This window comes from Botryllus schlosseri, chromosome 3, assembly GCF_051294905.1.
Source record: "Botryllus schlosseri isolate E-star chromosome 3, Bs_hap1, whole genome shotgun sequence".
NCBI lineage: Eukaryota > Metazoa > Chordata > Ascidiacea > Stolidobranchia > Styelidae > Botryllus > Botryllus schlosseri.
This window is the reverse complement of record NC_137238.1, coordinates 19,270,725-19,284,578: the sequence shown is the minus strand read 5'-3', so window position 1 is coordinate 19,284,578 and position 13,854 is coordinate 19,270,725. Positions and strand designations below refer to the sequence as shown.

General features: G+C 40.6%; 2 protein-coding genes across 2 annotated transcripts in view; one reads left to right on the top strand and one right to left on the bottom strand.

Annotated features, from left to right (window-relative positions):
* The window catches only part of LOC145435953 (uncharacterized), a 73,394-nt gene that overhangs the window by 54,684 nt on the left and 4,856 nt on the right, over positions 1 to 13,854 (top strand). The gene's annotated exons all lie outside the window — the stretch shown is intronic.
* LOC145435960 (lysozyme g-like) lies at positions 223 to 9,793 on the bottom strand. Its single transcript, XM_080313242.1, has 5 exons — positions 8,820 to 9,793; positions 6,523 to 6,636; positions 6,362 to 6,450; positions 2,035 to 2,101; positions 223 to 1,565 (listed from the first exon to the last, which is right to left on the bottom strand). The coding sequence occupies exons 1-5, from the start codon at positions 8,896 to 8,898 to the stop codon at positions 1,360 to 1,362; spliced, it is 555 nt and encodes a 184-aa protein (XP_080169368.1). The 5' UTR covers positions 8,899 to 9,793; the 3' UTR covers positions 223 to 1,359.

The window sequence follows — 13,854 nt, the reverse complement described above, 5'->3', positions numbered from 1 at the left end:
TCTATTGAATTGCCGGTCGGCAGGAATCGAACCAAAACATTCGATTTTCGAAACCATAGGTGTAATCACTGACAATCCACCCCAAATCTCAATATTAAGGGTGCTCATGCCCATTATTTAAACATTTCATTGAAGGGCAATTCCCTGCACAGACAACCGATGTTCCCACCACTACCTCTTCAAATCTCCTGAAATTTAGTACACGCACAGATGAGCGAATTTCAAACAGGATGAACTTTATTTCATGAAAATTGGAATTTGGGGTCAAAAGTTAAGTCACTTTGAAAATTCACAATTTTCTGCTCATTTTGGGTCTGCACTTTCAGGTTTTATCAATGCAATATTCAAGAAGGTGTAGCTAGATGTTAGACGACAGTTGAGATACGGCACTTGGATTTATCTGAAGCTTGTCTGATCGTCTATATTTTCAAGTGAAATTTAATGCCTTGTAGGTTACGGTGAACGGTTAAATTGAGGGGGAATGTGGTAAATGGTCGAAAATCAGCCAGGCGTTACACGATTTAGACTGCGGTTTGCTCAAAAACATATTAAAATATTTTGGAAAATAGGATCTTAAAGGAAAGTTTGCTTCAAGGAGACTTCGTTCATAGCTGTTTGATTTTGGTTTTGAGACTGTAAAGTGATGAAATTGCAGTTTCAAGAGCACACTTCATTTGCACATGGAAATGCATTAGTAGTAGGGTGTGTTCGGACATCGATTCTGGGGTGTGTGTGGACATCATGTCTGGGGTGTGGTCCGACATCATGTCTTGGGTGTGTTAGGACTGTGTTGCCATTTGAACTTCGTGTCTGGGGTGAGTTCGGACTGTTTTGACAAAGTAGTGGGGGATCTCGACAGACTGGGGCCGCGGGCCACATTATCATGTAAGACGGGAAACTGTCGGCGGGCCGGACAAAATCCAGTCGCGGGCCGTATGTTGCCCGCCCCTGCTATATAATCAAACAACAATTTTGCGTTTTGGTCTATAATTGCAATTGTATATGGTGCAGTCCGCGAATGAATTCAGAAGTTGAAAGCGAACCGCGATCTAGAAAGTTTGCCCTATATTGTAAAAGCAAAATGGAAATATAGTACGAAAATTGTCTTTTTTCTGCTATACTCTCGTACTCTTTGAGAACGACTTTCATTCTTACTCTCAGTTACAATCGCCAGCCTGCCTCGCTCCCGTGTGTCCCCATTGTGGTCTCTGCTGCCGACACGGCTCACTTTCAGTCTGAGCTTTTCAACAGCAACAACCCCAACAACAACATTTGAAAACCACGGAATGCATGCAGTTAAAGCAGGGATATAGTCGCACGTTTGGCGACGCTACAATGCCGGCAGTGGTCCCCAAAAGCCTAGAACCCGTTTCTCTTGAACCAAATAGATCGCGCGACAACGTCACTGCTGTAGTCTCCGCCTGCAGAGCCAACATCCATGCGGTCCAATGTTCGCACATTCTTCTCGCCCATATTGTAAGCAGCTATTCCTCCTTTCAGGACCTGATTTTTGGTCCAGTCCGCATGCATTCCCTGCACAGCCCGGATCTTCTCGATTAGAATACCTGATACCAAAATTATTCGAATGGATTTTGTCATTGAGTGGAAAAACTATGATATATACCCAACCCATTAAAGGAGGGGTCAACTACGAAGTAGGCAACTTTTACTTTATCGGAGTAGGGCCTACTTGACCAAGTATTACTTACTTGCACTACCTACAAAGTGATTACTTCTACTTATCCATCAACAGGCAATCTAGTCACTTTTACATTTTAGATTTTGAAAAGTAGTTTTCTGGTAGATTTACATTACTTTTCTTTAGCAAAACTATTGGAAGCCAACTGATCTAGCTCATGTCACGGCAACGGGATATAACTTCGATAATATCACTTATTTGTGAGGCATTAGTCGTCTTGAACTATTCCTTGCGCGCCATTGTGGGTGTGTTGGTTGGACCAGTGTCTCTCAAACGCTTATGCTTTCCAATCACAAATGGATTTCGAAATGAGTCTGTTAAAAACTAGCCCTTACCCGCCGCCTGACGAATGTGCTCGATAGAGTCGGGTCCTCCTTGCAAAGTGTGGTATCTCTTGTCGACCTGCATCATGGAATGAGCAGAGATGATTGTTAGAGACGAAGTATCGATGTGTACCATTCACCTTTAATTAGTACTGACGTCATATCCGGCTTGAATCATTTTTGTATAGTAGGATGACGCGGGAGTAGTGAGATGTGGTGAGATTGGAGCCGGGAAAGTCGGTATTTTTTTCAGTTAAGTTAGAGTTAGCTTGTGTATTTGTATTTTGTTTTCAGTTTACCGTATTCATAAGGCATTGTAATAACTTATTGAAGATTCAAGAGACCCAAGGAAGGTTGTGCCTTATCTTTCATTACGCGTTAAACACTACCGGAAACCCAGTGTGACCTTGCCTGGGAACGCAATAGTGGTCAAGGAAGTCAAGAAAGCTACTCAAGTAGAAGTAAAAGTAGAGACGCATAACTCTACTCAAGTGCGAACAGAAGTAGCGCTTTTCGGAGCAGCTCAAAACTACTTCAAGGAGAAGAAGAATTTCCTTGAAAACTTCCTTGAAAAATTTTCTTTGAAAACTACTCAAGTAGGTAACTAGTTTTGAAAAGCAGTCCTAAATACGATCTCAAAACCTGGATACTGACATATATGTACGGTACAGAGATCTGGTTCCATGTTGCTACATCCCATGAGATATCTAATTTCGTCAAAATAAGAAATGAGACACATCATGTGATATGAAATTTACTTTTCTATCGAACTTAACTTTCTTTTTACCTCGGGGGCCATTTCAGAAAATGTCACGATATGGCGCTTTCCCCGCATTACAAGGCCAGTAGTAAATAAGATGGTGATCGCTACGGATATATATATGTTGTATGGAATGGCAGATCGTATAATTCCAAACGTTTCGCTCTACTCCAGAGGTCTCAAACTCAAATGTGCTCGCGGGTCAATTTCCTAATTTTTGATGACGCTGCGGGCCGCAGCTTCAATAATAGGAGTATTCAATGTATGATATCCAAGTAGGCCTTTTTGACGGTACCTTGCAGACAGGCATCCCACAAACATCGTGAGAATATAATTTACTATGATACCGTTCTCGCTTGGCACGACTTGGCTAATGGTTTCGATAGAGACCTGATTAGATATCTATATACCCTACGCAACGCAAGCTACGAGCTTTCGATATATAATCCAATGCCCACCACAGTCTCACAGATTGCTACGTCCGTAGGATTACCAAGTCACTATTTCGAAACGCAAGTCCTTCTTTGGTTTTAACGTTTAACCCGACTCAACTCGAGTCATTTAAATTTATCACCCAGTCAATCCAAAATCGAGTATTTTACGAATGGTCGCACCAAACAAAATCACAATTTTCAGTCACGAATCATCAACGGGTCATATTTTATCATCATGAACCTGAAATGTGACGTAACTGCGATCTTCCACCGCATGGTAGATTTTAAAAGTGATGTGATAGTGACGTTTGTTTAGATTTCAGCTTTTTGTATAGTAGTTTAAGAGTGAACTTTAAGATCTTGAATCTAAACAAGATATGTGACACTTCTAGATATTGTCGAATACTTGAAATTCCAAAATGCCTTCGCGGGCCGCACAAAATGTTCTTACAAACCGCGTGTTTGAGACCTCCGCCCTACTCTATAATAACAGTGACGTATCTCGATCATATGGATCACCATGCAGTCAGAAATTGCACACGTAAGCCACGCAACCGCTACGCGAGTGGAGATATAGCGTACTCGTATAATTCACAGCTTCAACACCAATCGGTTGTGGGTCCGAGGTCGACTCCAGAATTCCTACCTATAAATGTTGAAGGTTTATCGAGTATTTCCTTACCATCTCATTCGGTCTCCAGCGGTGTCTTAAAAATATCCTAGAAGTGGGTCGTGCTACAAGTCGGCAACTACGGAATCAAAAAATAGGAAATATCGGCCAGGTGTAAATGACCATTGTATGTAGTCGACAAACACAATGAATACCACAAACAAACCGTTATACAAATTATCTTGATAATAGCATAATAGTTCTAGTCAGAGGTGGTCACTGGTCAGTAACGAAGTACTTCTACTTTTTCGAAGTACTCAAGTAGTTTTCCTATACTTCTGGTACTTACTCAAGTAGATCTGATTTTCGATACTTCTACTTCGTAATATTTTGTGATCTACTTACTTACTTTTCGCTATTTTCAGTTTGTCAAGTAGAAGTAGTTCAATCTTCCAATCATAAAGAGAGCCTGAGAAATTTCGGGGCTGTTTTCACGGAGAATCAACATTTAATTTTCACAATAGTTGAATAATGCCAAGAATTTTCGTCGCGCCTCGCGCGCAGTGGAGGCGGAGGTACCAGTATGATTTCACGAAGTATTGGTATATAATTTAGGTCGCGGGTTGGCGTGGTTCCGTTTACACCACATTGTCGCCCTTCGCCCATATGAAATAATTCATCACAGTATATATGGCTCATCATAACGTTTGAAACTGATGTTTCGTAATCTAGCATTTACTTGTCATATCGTAATCTAGCATGTCCATGGCGTGTCCTAATCTGGAAACGTGGACTCTGACTTTTTTTAGTTTTAGAGCTGTTTTAGCACTCCACCACACCAGCTCTTTTGTCTGGATAACATACATGTTGAAGTATAAAAGCAAGTGTAGTAATGCCTTTAATTTCCGGAAATAAAGCTACACAATATGGCATTTTTACGGTCCACCATATTTTTTATTAACAATTACTAATCGCGCACCGTATCCTATACAACTTCTCCGTATTGCTTTTTGACTAAACTACGGGCCTTATAATATGGGGGATGGCGCCGTATCATGCTATTTTCTAAAACGTGCTATTCGAGAAAACAGAGGATTAGTATCGCATTTCCATATCAATACTATCATGATGTTGATGAATGCTTATGCTATCGAAAATTGGATACCTGTTGGTATGCATCAATATGAATCAAGCTCTTCACCTTTCGCATAGCTCAATTTGCACCTTTTTACAATCCATGTGAACGAATTAGGATCGTTTTCACAACTACTTACTTACTTGAGTACTTTTAAAGTCAGTCAATTCTACTTCTACTTCAAGTAGTTTCAGGTTGCTCATGGAAGAAGTACTTCTACTCGTACTTGAGTAGATTTTTTCGTCGCTACTTATTCTTCTACTTGAGTAGCTTTCTTGACTACTTTGACCACCTCTGGTTCTAGTTAAGTAGCGAAAAGTCAGAAACTTTCTCCCAAAATATGACCGAACAGAAGTAAAGTTAGCTGAAAATTAGATTTACTTGAGTAAGTAGTAACCACGAAATACTGTGAGTATAGTGGCGATGCGAATATGGCATTTTGTTTTCACTTAAATTAAGAGCTCTAAACGAAAGAAACTGTCGACGAAATATGGGTATGTGTTTTGACAATACAACCTCGTTTCTGCTGTAAATATTCGTAAAACTCACATTCAGATATGAAAATAATTCTGAAGCAAATTATATTTGATTGTGGAGAGCCTCAAGTGTTTAATAATTTTTCTGGACTGTTGCAAGCTGGAAACCATGACAGTCTTGACCATCATTGGTTGCTTGCAATTAGGCCCGATCAGTAGTTTAATTGTGACTGTTGTGGTGGTGTACGTCGTGTGCAGTGGTGTAAGCAGGGGGTTCGAAATCTAATTCCTGACATTCTGTAATGCCAAATTCATCTCCTTTATTTATAAGCTCATTTTCAATTGAGCAATTGGTATCACGTTGTTGCGTTTCGCCCCAACAATACGGTGACACTTTCCACGGTAAAGTTTCGCACTTGTGAACTGGAATCTAAATGGGAACAGCAGAAGTGGTACTGATTTTCAACAATATTCATTAAAGTGTTTTCATTTTAACACTCTGTTGATGCAAAGTTTACTTTGTTCACAACTAATCTATTTGACTGTGGATTTTGGTGGATTTTGGGAAATTTGGGGTTCCGTGAAGGCTTGCAGATTAGGGTTAGTGTTCCACGTGGTACTAAAGGCTGTAGGAACCACTGCCTTGAACATTTCGTTGTGAACAAGTGTGCTATAGTTACTGGAATCCGGTAATGGTTTTTCAGAAGGTTGCCTGAAAAGGCGTTAAAAATAATAAAAATTATGTCTTTACCAAAAGCCATGTTTTGCGTGTTTGTTTTGCATGAATTTTTATTTTAAACATCAGATGTCTGTTTTAAAAGGGAATATGCTGTGTCGTGTGGTCCACTGTCTACCAAAGTGGTTGTCACTAAACGCGTGACAGCGTCTACTAAACGAAGACAAATGAGCATTGCACTGTCAGACCTGCATGAGACCGAACCCACACCCGTCATATCCAAAGCCATCCTTCGTCAGTACAGCAATATCTCCACGAGATTCGCGACTCATGATACATGTGGGTAATACATAGGAGGAATAGCCTACATATACACGCACCGGAAATTTATTTCACTTGTATAGTTTACCGCAAAGGACGCAAGAATCTACGCCTGTTTCCTTGGCGACTTGGGAGATGATGTCAATGTATTTGCGCACGTGGACCTCGTCCCTTTCGGCTATTCGCTCCGAAGCTGGCACACCTGGATTTGTGATAGAAAGTCGAGATGAGTATATTTAAAATGTTTTGGATTTGAAATCGAAATCCATAATTCACTCTAAATATAGTCCACTAATACAAGTCCATATCCGGTAATGACAAAAATATTTTAAAAAGTCGCAAGTAAATGACAAATAATTAAAAATTCCACGTACAAGCTCGAATCGAAACTCAGCTTCAGTATAATCCTAATCTGGATAAAGTATTTTCATCTAAAATTAAATCCTGCTCATCTCTGATACAGATAGAGGGAGAGAGAGGGGGGGAGAAAGAGGGGAAAGAGATAGGGGATAAATTATGTGGTTTGGTATCAATATGTTCGAATGAACAATTATACCCGGACTATCACGATACTGGCCAACAAAATAACGTAATAACATATAATTGTATAGCCTTCGAGTGCATACACGTATGTAGATTTGATAGCATTGAATTCGGCATTTTAAATTCAAATCTCTGGATAACAAGGAATGTTCAAAAAGGCTAGGTTTTCATCAAACGCAATGGGTCATGAACGACTGGTCTTCCAGCGTTACCACAGAGGGGAATGTAATATATGTGACTTGATGAGTTTACAAAAGTATATATTGTAGGGAACAAGTCACTACCTTCGGGTCACGAGTCATTCCAAGTCATTGCACATTTTGACTCGAGTCAAGTCAAGTCAATCGATTTTCGAAAGTGACTCGAGTCAAGTCAAGTCACTCGATTTTTGAAGGTGACTCGAGTCAAGTCGAGTCAAGTCAAGTCAATTCAAATCAAGTCAAGTCAAGTCAAGTCAAGTCAAGTCAAGTCAAGTCAAGTCAAGTCAAGTCAAGTCAAGTCAAGTCAAGTCAAGTCAAGTCAAGTCAAGTCAAGTCAAGTCAAGTCAAGTCAAGTCAAGTCAAGTCAAGTCAAGTCAAGTCAAGTCAAGTCAAGTCAAGTCAAGTCAAGTCAAGTCAAGTCAAGTCAAGTCAAGTCAAGTCAAGTCAAGTCAAGTCAAGTCAAGTCAAGTCAAGTCAAGTCAAGTCAAGTCAAGTCAAGTCAAGTCAAGTCAAGTCAAGTCAAGTCAAGTCAAGTCAAGTCAAGTCAAGTCAAGTCAAGTCAAGTCAAGTCAAGTCAAGTCAAGTCAAGTCAAGTCAAGTCAAGTCAAGTCAAGTCAAGTCAAGTCAAGTCAAGTCAAGTCAAGTCAAGTCAAGTCAAGTCAAGTCAAGTCACGTCACGAGTCAAGTCACAATTCAAGTCGAAGTTTCCGAAGTATGATGCATGATTACGTCATTGCATTTTGCTAGCTGTCTGAAATACAGATTGAGGGGTCATTGATTTTGAAGCGATGAACGAATATAGAGTTAAATATACACGTAAAGAGGGTCTGTATCGCTCACATATACGTAAAACTGCTGACTACGTTAGCAATTGTATAGTTTCAGTTTATTGTTGCCAGCCAAAATAGAGAATAAAGAAAGGAATTGATAAGATGCAATAGGCTACATTACCCATTTACAAATTGATATGATACAATTCGACCCTGCGCCAATGGTTGAGGATCGGCTATATATTCGAATTTAATTTCAATTAAACAAGAGGCTTTGTTAGGTAGGAACATAGAACAGAAATAGTCATTTTGCTATTAATTTACTTTACTATACTATTTTACGACAACGTATAAGCTGTAAGCTTGGATCAGTTCGTTTTCGGTCAATTTATTTGTGAGAGAACAATGGAGGATCAGTAAAACGTACAATCATTGAATTAGTGGCAGCTCTCACGGGTTACACCAGTGTTTCTGACTCGAGTCATCCCAACACTGGTTACCATCATACGTCCTCCTTTAGCAGGATTTGTCCTACTTTTTCAAGTTTTTGAAAATGAACTCCGAGGATGCCTAAATGTCCTCTTTTTTGCAATTCGTCCTCCTTTACAGCTTCCGAGTGAAATGGGCGTAAATGACTGTACACAGGAAATCCGTGGTACGATCGAAAACGACGACCTCTTTTTTTTTAGCCAACCCACCAAAGTTTTCAGCAAAAATGGCGAAATCGACTGATTTCAGTTTTGATCTATACTAACTTTTCTGGATTGATAAAGCTGTCCCCCTTTCCCGATTCCAAAATAAGGTAACCCTAATATATAGGCCTGTTTGTGATTTCAAGTTAACTGTTATGACCGTAATTACCGTAAACGTACCACTGTAAGTGAGTTGGTTTTGACTCGCTGTCTTCTGAGAAGCCCCTGTTGTATCGACTTGAGTGATGTCTCCAAACATATCCTTCCGCTATTACTATTCTGCTATCAGCTAACTGAGAAACGTAGCATAGGTACATACATGTATGCAGCACGCAATGACTAAGATAATTCGGCCCCCTCAATTACATTCTTAGAGGAAGTCCGTATTACAGTTAACCCCTGATTAAAACTCCCGGTTAAGTACGCACCCGTTTAAGTTCGCATCCCAGATAAGTACGCAAAAATTCTTCAGAAATTCTGGGTTCAGCTTTTTCAACAATTGATTCATTTCAAGCAGTAAGCTAAGCACAATTAACTGGATGTCAGGAAAAGTTAAACGGCAACTTAACAATAGTTCATGTTGTGCATAGTCATCTGATGCATATTTTGCGTTATTTTTTTTGCTTGGCTTCCCGCGTCATCTGTCTCAATTTTCGCTGAAAGCATTCAAAAGTGCTTTTGAGATTGTCGTAAGCACCTCCTGCTTGATCTTGTAAGGCAGGACACAGCAATTGATGCGCAACTTCAAGCACTTTGTTGTAAAGTTGTTCATAGACATAAGAAACGATGCTGTTTTCGACAGGTGCCCAATTGTTGCTGGGACCAGCCTCATTTCATTGTTTGTGTCCTCATTTTAAATCTCACCTCATTCACGTCACCCAAAATCACCTGTGAATCCTAGATTCCTGAGATCTAGGTTTCCCAATCAATGTGCATTGTGCATGCAACTTTGTGTGTTCATGTGGCATTTGCACAAACAACAGGAGACATACGGTCTTTAGCTTTCTTCTTCCCTCGGATGCTGCTTGGATATTAGAATGTCATAAGCAAGGCAGGCTATATGTAGGCTAGGTAGCAGACGAAAAACAACCCTGTTTGAACCACGTTATACACATTTTCAGGATCATACCGTGCAATTATTGCATGTAAATAATTTAATGTAGCCAAAATCTTGGTGTCTCACTTATCCGCTTCAGCTCCTTCACCACGAAGGAGAACTTCCTGCAATCCTTGAAGTGCTCTGAATCGGCTAAGCCACTGCGACGGCGCTTGAAAAATCATCTTCTGATATCGATAATTGTTGAGGTATTTTTTTGGTTTTGCAATGAGCAGTGAGAGGGAACAGGAAGACTTGTATGGTGCGTGCTATCAATCCAAAAACATAGAATATCTTCCCGCTCAGGAAGCCGACCAACGGATGCTCGAAACTTTTTTGTCTTCGTCTCTGCAGACATTACAGCAGAACGCTTTCGAATTAACATCCCGGTTTTTCAAAATCTCTCAGATATCAGCTTCACTCATGTCATACTCTCTTACGATACTTATTTTACTCGGAGCGGACGGCACACACAACTTTGCGATGACTTCCGATGTTTGGAATACACTTAAACGCTTACCTTTACCTGACATCATGCGAACGAGAAAATTGTACCCAATAAATAGGTTGTGCTGTAGATGTACTGTACACAGTGTACACTAGCAGATTGGCATTCAAAACCACACATGGGCAACGCATCGTGAATAACGTAATAAATGCAAAATTTGTGCATTGGGTGCCCTAGGTGGCTGTGTAACTGCTAAGTACGCCCTACCACATGAGTTCGCACTAACTACTCAGGATCAATTTGCGTACTTAACCGGGAGATGATCCGCAATTGCACATTCACTTCCAGGTATCAAACTAGTCCATGTATTTCAACCTGCAATAATCACCCGAGTCTTGATCTCTGACTTCCAAGCCTGCTGCAATTGCAATACATAAAACGAAATTCGGCCAAATTGTGAAACTTTGCACTTATCGGCTTTTGTCGCTAAGTAGTTTGTGAATCTGCATGACTTTTAGCCCTTAGTACATCTCGCTACATTGTAGAGTAGCTATAGCTAAACTATACCTTGCTTTCTTTACTTCCTTTTGTATAACTAGTGTGGTAACAATGACAATGTGTCGTTATCTAAAGCGTTGGACTGTCTTTATGTAAGGAACATCTTCCTTGTGTTGACGCTATAAACCTCGAGACCGCGATCAAAGACATTGCGGTTTACAGCGCACTTACTGACATTGCAGTTTCGAAATGCTGTATCTTCGAAGCGTATTGAGTTACAACAGGCTATAGACAGACTAAATGCGGTGGAATATCGCTAAAAACTATCGATTTTAAACATACATTTCTAACCTATCGTTTATATACGAACCTTCATTTTAAAAACACTGTTGTAACCTGCGATCGAATAGTGACCATAGTACTATTACGTTTGTCGTTAAGCTACCATGAGTCCACGACACGACAGGCCCTCACGGATTCGTCTGCTCATGACGAATGCTTTTGGACAAATTGTACATTGTCGGCAATTTTGGTAAAACACTGCGCGGTAAGAACGGCAACATAAAGCATCCTCAACCTATATCTAACTTGGTCCGGTTATTTATGCTAAAACAACTATTTACAATCTACTGCAACACCATGCATCAACTCGAAAGCAAATATGGCACCTTTCTTTGAGAGTCTTACGAAGTTGAATAGTTTCTAGGTTTCTAGATTCCTTGACCTAGTACGATCGAGCATACACATTTAGGCGACTTCCGTTATATATTGGTCAATAAAAAGTCGCTTTGAAAGTATCATTTATCGAACATTATTGAGTAGGCCTACACATTTCTGTTCATATTCTAATGATATGCAAACCACGAATTGAGTGGATAATATATAAACTACTATAGGGTTATCGTATTATTTTGAGGTCCGGAAGGAGGACACCTTTATTACAATTCATATAAGTTAGATCAATTCTTATTAATTAATTAATTAATTAATTAATTAATTAATTAATCACGCTCATATGGATTCCGGGCCACGCAGGAATTCCCGGCAATGAAGTAGCCGATCGTCTGGCCAAGGAGGCGACATCGTCACACCGTGCCATCACAATTCATGACATCCCTATAGACGATGCAAAGAAAATCGCTTTACATAAATGCAAAGCTATTTGGAACCGGGAATATCTCGATTCAGAAACAGGAAGTCATTACAAAATCTTCCGACCAAATCTGGAGGTGAAATTACCATCAGTCCCACCAAGACGCAGCGAAGCTACGCTGTTTCGACTACGCACCGGTCACTGCGGACTCAATGCACATCTCTACCACATTGGCTGCTCGGAATCACCATTGTGCGAGCATTGCGGCGAATTAGAAACGGTCGAACACTATATTATGACCTGCTCACATCTGACTGAGATAAGAAGAAAGCTACAACATATCGCGCAGACAAAGAACGTACCTTTCCAGCTATATAACCTTTTAACGGACAGCAACATTATTGCCGATCTACTGGACTTCATACGAGAGTCAAAGCGTCGCATTTAGCTACGTACTCATCTTGTATTTTCGTGACATTTCATGCTATCATTTTGATCAAAATGTCTAAATCGCCGTGGTGCAAAAAGCCTTCGATGCGAAAAGCACCACTAAATGTTTTTATACATAATAATAATAATAATAATTCTTATTTGAAAATTTCCACGGCAAATACTCTTCTGTTAACTAAAAAAGTTTATTTTTCCAGTCCGACTCCCTAGAGTAGTGGTTCTCAACCCTTTTCCGACACGCCCCCTTTATGATGGTAAAAAATTTCGCGGCCCCTTATCGTCATATCACAAAATCCAACCGGGATGCTAGCAACCCCAACAGATTGTTTGATGGCATGGAAGGTTATGACTGTTGATGAGAGAATTCAAAAATATGAAATTCGTTCTATTTATATAGAAAAACGCGTTAATTGGAGGTAAATCGCGCAGGGTTAGAAATTTTTTTCAGTTGACCGCTTCTTCGCGCCCCCTTCAGATGCTTTCACGCCCTCCCAAGGGGTGAGCGCCCCCAGGTTGGGAACCACCGCCCTAGAGAGTAGAGTGGTAGAGTGGTAGAAACCCGCTCGAATATCCACAATACAGATTTCGTGTTATTTGTGGATTGGTGGCCGTCCTGTAGCCTCGTCATTCATCATCATTGGTTTATTAGCGATTTTTATCAGTTCAATACACCACAAAAATGCGATACAATGAAAAGACAGGAAGATGTCGAAGCGACTTGGAGTAATCTATGGAATCAGACACCCACCTTGTCCTAGGCGATGTAAAGAGGAGGCATGCACACTGAAAAAAGTAAAGAAGATAGTATAGAAAAAAGAAAGCGACAAGAAATAGGGCGGCATGTCATGGAAAGCGAGATCGATAGGTCAGTCGTGGTCCGGTAATTTTGAGGATGGACTGTATTTATTTAGTAGTAATTGCCCTAGCTAGAATTCGGAGTACTTTATGCTGTAGTTTTTGCAGTGGCTTGAGTGCAGTTTTACTGGCAGCCCCGCAACAGAGAATGCCATAATGTAACTTCGATTGGATTAAGTATTTAAAGAGTATGAGAAGAACCCATGCTGGCATGAAGCGCCTGAGGCTGTAGAACAGGCCGCACTTTGGTGATAATCTAGTGTCTAGGCCGGGGCTGAATATGACTCTTCAATCAGGACATGTTCGAGTCCAGTAAAACCCCGACATATTTGGCATTATCTGCGTTGGAAACGGGCTGACCAGCGATATTAACGGTTAGCTTATTTTTCGAATTTACTGTCAGCAATTGGGATTTCGAGGCGTTTATGCAAAGGTCATTCTGGGCCGTCCACTCATGGACTTTAGGCATTTGGTCACTAGTCAGGGGCATCCAGCTCTGCCGTCGAAGATGCGGAAGAGAGGAGGTGAGTATCATCAGCGAACAATATGGTGTTCAATGAGGAGGTTTCAAAAATTTCGTTGACATATAAGGTGAAGAGGACCGGTCCAAGTACTGAGCCTAGGGGTACACCACAGGTCACCAGGTGAGGAGAGGACAAGGTGTTTGAGATCACAATCATTTGTTGGCGTCCTGTGAGGTAACTTTTCATGAGCTCATGTTGTGGGCCCCGAAGTCCGTAACGTGCCAATTTTGAGATGAGAATTTTATGATCAA

Coding starts and splice junctions, on each gene's coding strand:
- LOC145435960 (XM_080313242.1), bottom strand. CDS start 8,898: ATGTTTGGAGACATCACTCAAGTCGATACAACAGGGGCTTCTCAGAAG. Junction 6,451..6,522: donor AGATTCTTGCGTCCTTTGCG/GTAAACTATACA, acceptor TATTACCCACAT/GTATCATGAGTCGCGAATCT. Junction 1,566..2,034: donor GCACATTCGTCAGGCGGCGG/GTAAGGGCTAGT, acceptor TTTTGGTATCAG/GTATTCTAATCGAGAAGATC.